Genomic DNA, 9,338 nt, shown 5'->3' with positions numbered 1-9,338 from the left:
CCTGAATCGGGGGCAGGAGGAGGGGAGCAGGGGGGGAGCACTCAGGGGCCCCTGGGTCTGGGGAAGTGGGGCTGGGAGCTGGGACAGAATCTGGGCTGTGCCCTGAGGTGGCAGAGTCCAGACCCTGCCGGGTCATGGGGCAGAAATGAGTTGGCTGGATCTTGGCCAAAGTTCTTAGAGGGCAGGTGCCCGTCCGGCCCAGCCTGGCCCCATCCGAGCCCCCTGCCGCCCCCGGGCCACTGACAGGAGGGAATGGGACTGTTTGTGATACCTAAGAGCCCGGGACTGGGCTAGCAGGGGGCTGCGGGTCTGGAGTGAGGGGCAACAGCAGAGCTGGGGGGAGCCCAGGGCTGGGCTAGCCAGGGGTTGCGGCTCAGGAGTGAGGGGCGCTGGCAGAGCTGGGGGCGCAGGGCTGGGCTAGCAGGTGCTGCAGGTCAGGAGTGAGGGGCAACAGCATAGCTGGGGGGGCAGGGCTGGGCTAGCAGGGGCTGCGGGTTGGGAGTGAGGGGCACCGGCAGAGCTGGGGGGCAGGGCTGGGCTAGCAGGGGCTGCGGGTTGGGAGTGAGGGGCACCGGCAGAGCTACAGCAGGTCACCCCATCCCTGCAGATGGGGAAGGTTCTGGCAGGGGCTCCCCCTCTCCCTGTGGAACCTGCCCCATTGCAGGCTGCAGCCAAGGGGCACGAATTTGCGGCCCGGGCCCTGGGGTGGGATCTCGCGCTAGGCGTCTGGGAACTGGGCAAAGCCTCCTGGGGGCGGGGGAGACGCCCTATCCCTGCCCTCCACTTACTGCTAGACCCCCAGCCCCGGAAAGGAATCCAGGAATCCTGCCTCCCACCCCCTGCTCCCCCCCAAGCTCCACTCCCCTCCCCAGGAACCCAGGAGTTCTCCCCCCCCCAGCTGCATAAGCAGGTAATCTGTGGGGTGGGGGGGCGCCAGGCGCTATGAATAGGCAGCCTGGGAACATGATGTCCCAGCTGGGAGCCGCCTTACACAGCTCGCCTGGAGGGGAGGGGGCGCAGCCCAGCTTCCTTCCCCTTCAGTCCCGCCCCCGTTCTAACCACTAGCGCCCCCCCCCCCCGATCCAGGGCCAGAACCCAGGCTCCCAGCCCCCTGCTCTAACCACTAGCCCCCTCTCCCCTCCCCTCCCCGGGCCAGAACCCAGGCTCCCAGCCCCCTGCTCTAACCACTAGCCCCCTCTCCCCTCCCCTCCCCGGGCCAGAACCCAGGCTCCCAGCCCCCTGCTCTAACCACTAGCCCCCTCTCCCCTCCCAGGGCCAGAACCCAGGCTCCCAGCCCCCTGCTCTAACCACTAGCCCCTTCTCCCCTCCCAGGACCGGAACCCAGGAGTCCTGGCTCGTACCCGCCCCCCACTCTAACCGGCAGACCCCACTCCCTTCCCAGCTCCCCAGGCCTCGTGAGCTTGCCCTGCTGGGCATATTCCAAGACCATCCCCTCCTTGGCCGAGTGCCACCAGCCCGGCTGGCTCTGGGACTTCCTGGTTCAGCCCAGCCACCGGCCCGTCGAGCCCCCTGGAAGAAAGGACAGGTGGGGGTGGACTCTGAGGAGCCAGCTGCACCCCCTGCTGGAAGGAGAGGCCATTGCTGTGCCATGGATCATAGACCCCCCTACAGCTGAATGCTGAGGGGGATTCTCCAGCAGCTGAGCTGCCTGGGGCCTGTGATCTCGGCGCAGGGGGTCTGAATGCCCCCCTCGCTGCTGAGCCCACGTTTAGAACACGCCGGGGGCTGGGAGCCAGGATGCCTGGGTTCTAGGCTCGGTTTAGGGAGGGCAGCGCCTGGGGGTTAGAGCAGAGGGGGCTGGGCTGGGAATCTGACCCCGTGTGCCCTCCCCAACCCCCTGCCAGGAGTCCAGGACACGGCGCTTCATCCTCCCCGGCCTCCTGCTGCCTTGGCGGGTGCTGCCTGAGGATGTCACTGGATCCAGGCCACCAGCCCGAGCAGCTGGGCCTGGGCCAGGCGGTTACATAACAGCCTCCGGCTTGCGTAAGCGCCTTCCCCGCCCGGATCCTGCTTTGCTGGGGCCCGGCTGTGGGGAGGCGGCGGGTGTGCAGAGCAGGCCCCTGGGCCTCCTGATGTCACCTGGGGGCGAGTCTCCCCCCCATGGGGCTGGTGCCTGCCCCCGGATGGGAGCCGGGGCCCCCTAGAGGAGAGAGCCCCCATAGCCCATTCCCTGCCCCTCTCAGCTAGCACTCAAGTTTGTCCTGACGCAGGTTGTGGAGAGACCCCTGTATCTCCCTCTCACACACACGCGTGTGCACGCACGTGCGCACGCACACACACTAGCAAAGACTGAGATATGGGACTCACACACACACCCCTCCCAGACTCCCGAACTGGGGCAAAGGGCCGCGTGCCAAAATACAGTGTAGAACCAACACTCCCTCTGCGCGTGTGCACACACACACACACACACACACGCTCTGCCCACTCACCACCTGCCACAACTAGGGAAAAGGGCTTGTGCTAAATTCACAGCTGCACAAACACACCCCTCGCACTGCACACAAACACCTGCCACCAATGCTCACCCTCCAGAGTGCCCAGCCACTGCTATGCGCACATGTCACTCTGCACACCAACACACACACACAATGTCTCACACACCCTCCCACTCCCGCAATGCACAACACTGGCACAACACTCGGAATACCCTCAGACCTCATAAACTGTGTCAGATCCCACATACAAACATACCCCCAGCAACAAACACACTGTACAGACACTCCCGCCACCACCTACACCCATACACTATACATGACTCGCACACACACACTCACACACACTCCCACATATGCTGTATATTTCCACATAAACCCACCCTTCCCTCACACACACACACACACAGAGCCTCATACACCCTCGCCCACTCAATGGACACACATGCACACACATTCCACAGTGACACACACACACACACACGCTGTAAAGGTGAGACACCAACGTCCAGCAGCTGGAGATTTGCCCCCCTCTCCTGCTCCCCTTGCCCCCCCATGTGCCCTTAACTCCCAGGTGGGGTGGGGCTGGGGGGGCTGCTGAGACTGGTTCCTAGAAGGACAAAACAAAACGTAACCAGCGAAGATGCCAAGGTCGACGGACACGGGCCAGGGGGCAGCTTGGGGGTGGAGGGATCGGGGGGGCAAGGGGGGACAGGGTCAATCAGGATTGCGGAGAGCAGCCCCTGGCCCCGCTCCCAGGGGGGTGGCTTTGAAATCACCCGGATGTCTAAGCAAAGAGGCCACCTGCACCAGGCTGGGCCTCAGGGCATCCGGCTTCTAACCACAGCTCTGGGAGGGCAGCGGTGGCTACTAGTTGGAGGGGGGAGGCCGGGGGTCAGGACTCCTGGGTTCTAGTCCCAGTTCTGCCACTGATCTTAGGCAAGTCTAACTGTGCCTCAGTTTCCCCCCTAACCTTTTTCTATGCAGATGGTGAGCGCTCTGGGGCAGGGTCTCAGCTGGGGGCCTTTAGGCATTACCGTAATTCACCTAATGAGCGGGTCCCCTGGCTCCATGCACCTCCCGGATCCTGCCCCAGTTACTCCGGGCCCTTTGACATCAGTGGGTTGCCATGGCAGCACCGGGTTGCCACAGGCTCCGGCCCAGAGGAGAGGACGGTTACTATGGAGAGAAAAACGGATCTAGGAAGTAGGGGCTGGATGGGGGGAGGGGAAGATGGGTGGCGAGCTGGGGATAGAACCCAGGAGTCCTGAATCCAGCCCCCCCTGACCCCCACTGCCCTCCTGCAGCTGGTGACAGATCCAGGAGTCCTGACTTCCAGCTGTGGGAGGGGAGTGGGGTCTGGTGATTGGAGGGGGATGGGCCAGGACTCCTGGGTTCTATGCCCTGCTTTGGGAGGGGAGTGGGGTCTAATGGGGGGGGCAGGAGCCAGGACTCCTGGGTTCCATCCCTGGCTCTGGGAGGGGAGTGGGGTCTAATAGGGGGTGGGGGCTGGGAGCCAGGACTCCTGGGTTCTATGCCCTGCTTTGGGAGGGGAGTGGGGTCTAATGAGGGGGCACAGGAGCCAGGACTCCTGGGTTCCATCCCTGGCTCTGGGAGGGGTGGGGGGCCCACTGGCTCCTGGGGGTGCCACTCCCCTTCCTAGCCCGGCTCCACGGAGCATCCCAACCCGTTACCGGGGGGCGGTCCCTGTTGCCATGGCGCGCGGTTGCCGGGGGAACGGGAGGGGGCGGAGGCGGTGACGTCGCGGGGTTACCCGAGGTGAGGCTGGGACCCGGCCTGAACTTGGCACAAATAGGGGCCGGAGCGGGCGGGCGCGGCAGACGCGGAGGGAGGCAGCGGCGAAGGGGCGCCGGGGCCCTAGCGCAGCGTAGCGACCGGCGGGCGGTAAGGACCGGGGCGAGGGGGACACCTGCGTGCGGTGGCGGAGGGGCGGGGTGTGCCTGTGTGTGTGTGTGCATGGCTCTGTGTGTAGCTGTGTGTGTGTGTGTGTGTGTGCATGGCTCTGCGTGTGTGTAGCCGTGTGTGTGTGCACATGGGTCTTTGTGTAGCTGTGTGTGTGCGTAGCTCTGTATGTGTAGCATGGCTGTGTGTGTGTGTGTGTAGCTCTGTATGTGTGGCATGGCTGTGTGTTTGTGTGTGTGTAGCTGTGTGTGTGTGGCATGGCTCTGCGTGTGTGTAGCCGTGTGTGTGTGTGCATGGGTCTTTGTGTAGCTGTGTGTGTGCGTAGCTCTGTATGTGTAGCATGGCTGTGTGTGTGTGTGTGTAGCTCTGTATGTGTGGCATGGCTGTGTGTTTGTGTGTGTGTAGCTGTGTGTGTGTGGCATGGCTCTGCGTGTGTGTAGCTCTGTGTGTGTGTGTGGCATGGCTCTGCGTGTGTGTAGCTCTGTGTGTGTGTGTGGCATGGCTCTGTGTGTGTAGCTGTGTGTGTGCCACATGTGCCTGGCTCTCCGTGTGTGTCTCTCTGTGTATGCATGGCTCTGTGTGATTGTGTGAGCAGTGTGACTTTCTTTGCGTTCCTGTTTGTGTGCTTAGAAGGATTTGTGTATTTGTGTGTAGTATATAAATAGTGGTGTGCATTTCTTTGCAGCTGTGTTTGTGTGACTGTGTGTGTTTGTAAGAGTGCGTGCCTTTATAGACATGTGTCTGTGTGTAAATGTGTATGGTTGCATACATTTATTTCAATTCGTGTGGATATGTGTGTGTAAACAAGTGTGATTGTGTGTGTTTGTGTGCTGGATGTATGTGTGTGTGATTACGTGTTTGGATATATGTGTACCTCTGTGTGTGTGATTGTGTTTCTGGCTGGTTGTGTGTGATTGTGTGGCTGGCTTTGTGTGTGTGATTGTGTGGCTGGCTTTGTGTGTGATTCTGGGTGCGATTCCTTCACTTTCTCTTTCTCTTTCCTAAATAAAACATCAACCCCCCCACCCCGACCGCAATCCCTCCCCCTGCACTGGGGATTAACCCTGGGAGTGTGGGGGGACATGCGACAAATCCCCCCCCCCCACTCCTGTGCAGCAGCCAAAAATAGCAGCTGGCTCAGAGCGAGTTTGTTTGTCCTGCGGGCGCAGGGGTGGGGAGAAGGGCAGCACGTCCTGTCCCAGGGCTGGAATGCCTGGAGCAGGGACAGCGGGTCCGGGATCACCCAGGCTGGGGTAAAGCCCAGCCAGCCAGCGTGCAGGGAGGTTGGGACAGGGTGGGGGGGGATATATGGGATGTCAGGGCCGGATTCTGAGTTCAGCCCCCGCCCCGGGTGAATCCACGGGGGTTCTACACGGCTGTGAGTCCCCTGGCTGTGCTCTGCACCATCCACAGCAGGCCAGAGCTGGGCGGGTTCCCAGAGTGAGTCCGGTCTGCACCAGAGGGTGGACGGGGCGAGGCTTGGCGGATCTATCCCTGCCCACGTTCATGCAAGCGTGTGTGTGCGGGTGTACATGTGACTGTGTGTGCATGGTGCATCTGTTACGAGGGTTGTGTGTCTGTGTGACCTATGGGACAGTGTTTGAGTGTGACTGTGTGTTGTGTCTGAGAGAGAGGTGAGGCGCTGTTGATCTGTGTGTGTTGTGGATGTGGTTGTGTTAGGCTGATGGTGTGTGTGTGGGTGTGGTTGTGTTAGGCTGATCTGGGTCTGTGGGCGTGGTTATGTTAGGCTGATTTTGTGTGTGTGTGTGTGTGTGTGTGTGTGTGTGTGTGTGTGTGTGTGTGTGTGTGCCTGCACTTACCTGGGTGTGGAACCCAAATCCTACTCCAAAGAACTCACAACCTGACCGACAAGGGGGGAGGAGGCCGGGGGAGGGACTGTGCAAATTACATATGGACCTAATTTGAATATAGAACATAATTTCCATATGACACAAACTTGAGCGTCAGGCCAAGTGCGCTCACATGCGCATGCACACAGACACACTCACATGCGTGTACCCCCCACAAGCACAGCCACACTCGCTGTCGCACACCCAGACACCGTCACAACTGTGCACTCACAAGCACAGACCCCATCATACACATGCACACACTTTGTCACACACACCAATGCGTGCTCACAAACACTTGCACACCCCCCCTCGCACACCCACAGGGACATCCGCCAGGCTCACCCCCCATTAGCTTCCCCACATCACCTGCCACACGCTAACCCCTCCTTCCCCCCCTGCAGCTGGGCGCGGCTTGTCCCCTGGCGCCATGAGCTCATCCCCAGAGGAGCCGCCTCGCCCGCCCTCGCCAGGCCCAGCCAAGCTCGGCTTCGCCGAGGATTCCCCGGCCCTGCTGACGGGCAGCGGGCTGCAGGCGGGGAGGGCCAGGCCCCAGGACCTGGCCAGCCCGGCCCGGCGCACGCGAGAGTTCACCCCGGAGGACAAGAAGGACAACGGCTACTGGGACAAACGCAAGAAGAACAACGAGGCGGCCAAGCGCTCGCGGGAGAAGCGACGCGTCAACGACCTGGCGCTGGAGAGCCGGGTGCTGGCGCTGCTGGAGGAGAACGCCCGGCTCAAGGCCGAGCTCCTGGCCCTCAAGTTCCGCTTCGGCCTCATCCGCGAGCCGGCTGAGCCCCCGAGGCCGGCCGCTGCGCCCGCCCCCTACCCGTACCCGCTGGGCACCGAGCCCCTGCCGGCACCGCGCTACGGCCGCCCCTTCCAGCCGGAGCCGGGCGGGGGGTACTCCGAGGACTCCGGGTTCTCCACGCCCGGCAGCTCCAGCATGGGTAGCCCTGTCTTCTTTGAGGAGCGGGACGGGTTCGAGGGGCACTGCCTGGTGCCCGAGGCCCCTGGGGAAGTGGGGGATGCAGGCCGGGGAGGGCGCTATGACCCGGCGGGGGATGCTGTCAAGAGCCTGCCCCACAAGCTGCGCTTCAAGATGGCCGGGGGGCCCGAGGAGATGGGGGGCGAGGCCCAGGCCCCTTATGCCCCATCGCCACCCGCCGGGGACTGGCGCGGGGGCACAGCTGGAGGGGAGGACCAAAGGAACGGGGCAGCAGTGTCAGGGGTGGGGGCTGCGCCATTTGGGGGGTGCTATGGCACTGGGGGATCATCCCCCCTCCCACTCCAGGAGCCCGGGTACCCGACGGAGAACGGTGCCCTCCGGAGCCAGCTGGCATCGCTGTCGGCCGAGGTGGCTCAGCTGAAGAAGTTCTTCTCCGAACAGATCCTGGTCAAGATGAACTGAGGGGTGCTGGGGGGTAAGGGGGTGGCTGGGAGCAGCTGTGGGTTTTCATCTCCCCTTCCTGGGGCCCTCCCCCCCATGTTCACTTACCCCCTCCCCGTGTATATTTGTACAGATTTCTGCCCCTTGGGGCATGTGGGTGGTTTTCTATCGTGTAGCCGTTGCTGGAGACTTTTAAAATAATAAACATGTTTCTTGGGGGATGCGCCCTGTTTGTTTGGGTGGCTCCCCCAAGATCCTGAGCAGCACAGACAAGATCAGACCTGGGGCCCATCTACCCCAGTCTCCCTCCTTCCCACCCTCCGCCATGGCAGATCACTCCCAGCTGCACATCCCTCACAGCCGCATGCCCCTCAGTAGGGACGGCTGTAACTTGCTGGAGGATCCTATACTGCCCCCCCCCTCCAATGCAGGGGGGCAGGAGCCGGAAGGGAACTCAGAGGGGCAACGCCTCTAGCTGGCCACAGCGCCCCCCTGTGCCCATAGTGCTGTCGTGCTGCGCCAGCCCCTGGTGCCATGGTTAGATCAGAACCCAGATCCCACCTCCCTCTCTAAGCCTGCATGTCGTGGCAGAGCACTGCAGGGTAGCAGCGTGGCTCCCGTGCCAACCACCGCACTGCCACTGGGCTTGCACACACTGAGATGCAGCCGCTGCTGGGGTGGGACCCAGGGGCTGCTTATACCAGGATCCCTCACCCAGTGCTGAGATGCAGCTGTGGTGGGGCGCGGTGACGGGACCCGGGGCCAGCTGATGGCCCAAGAAGCTTCACCTCTATGGCCCTGATCTCAGAGTCGCAGGATGCTGCTGGGGAATGTACCTGGGGCTTGGGTCCCTGCCTTCCCCAGCCCCCTGGCGTTTGTAACTGGGCCTCTGCCCCCCAAGGCAGGCTGAGCACCATCCAGCCAGGCCAACTCCGACCCGTGTGCTGCAAACTTCTTTGCACGCTGGTGCTCCGCACCGTCCCTGGCCTCGTGCCCTGCCCTGGCACCGCGTGGCAGAGCGCAGGCTGCCCTAGTGGCCAGTCTGTACTCTGCCTTAGTCCCACCACCCTCCGGTGACCTGCGCTGGCGGCTTCTCCAGCGGCCCGCGAGCATAGGCGTGTGGTTGGTGCGGTTCACCCAGAATCCTGCCACCCTCCATTTCTGCTGAGCTCGTCCGGTGGCTCCCGCTGAGGTTCTGGACAGAGTCTGTCTCCATTGTCCTGCCCGTGACCCCCTCATGAGCCCCCTCCTAGCACTGCCGGTGATGGCCAAGCCACCGGGCCAGGAGGGTGCAGCTGGGCACGGGGTGCCCTGTGGCTGTGGGGTCTGGTGACTTTGTGGATCCCAGCTCTGGACAGCATTCCTCTGGGCAGCGTCCACAGGCTCCTTGGACTCCTTTGGGGCGCCGTGAGAGCTATCTAGGGTTCTCTGCTTGGGGCCTCCTCTGGAGCCCTGTGACCCTCCCTCCCAGCCCGGCTCTCCCAGGTTTTGTCCACCACATTCAGTTGTGTGGCCTGGACTTTGTGGTCCCTTCACTTGGGGGAACCTGGGTGGGACCTAAGTCTTGGCTTGGCCTCCGCCAGCACATGCTAGTACCTGTAACAGGTACCTGGGGTGGGCCTGGGGGGTCAGTCACTCTTCCACCTGCCACAGCTGGGGGGTGGTGGTGGTGGTGGTAGTAGGGTGACCAGATGTCCTGATTTTATAGGGACAATCCCG

General features: G+C 62.6%; 1 protein-coding gene across 1 annotated transcript; it reads left to right on the top strand.

The window, feature by feature from the left end:
• Window positions 1-4,273: 4,273 nt before the first annotated feature.
• Window positions 4,274-7,838, top strand: LOC127035351 (pulmonary surfactant-associated protein D-like). Its single transcript, XM_050925114.1, has 2 exons — window positions 4,274-4,361; window positions 6,634-7,838. The coding sequence occupies exon 2, from the start codon at window positions 6,660-6,662 to the stop codon at window positions 7,638-7,640; it is 981 nt and encodes a 326-aa protein (XP_050781071.1). The 5' UTR covers window positions 4,274-4,361; window positions 6,634-6,659; the 3' UTR covers window positions 7,641-7,838.
• Window positions 7,839-9,338: the final 1,500 nt, after the last annotated feature.

This window comes from Gopherus flavomarginatus, chromosome 16 (assembly GCF_025201925.1).
Source record: "Gopherus flavomarginatus isolate rGopFla2 chromosome 16, rGopFla2.mat.asm, whole genome shotgun sequence".
NCBI lineage: Eukaryota > Metazoa > Chordata > Testudines > Testudinidae > Gopherus > Gopherus flavomarginatus.
Note: the sequence above shows the minus strand (reverse complement) of the source record. Positions and strands in the feature narration are given on the sequence as shown.

Bases quoted from the DNA above. Each gene is read 5' to 3' on its own strand.
- LOC127035351 (XM_050925114.1), top strand. From the start codon at position 6,660: ATGAGCTCATCCCCAGAGGAGCCGCCTCGCCCGCCCTCGCCAGGCCCA.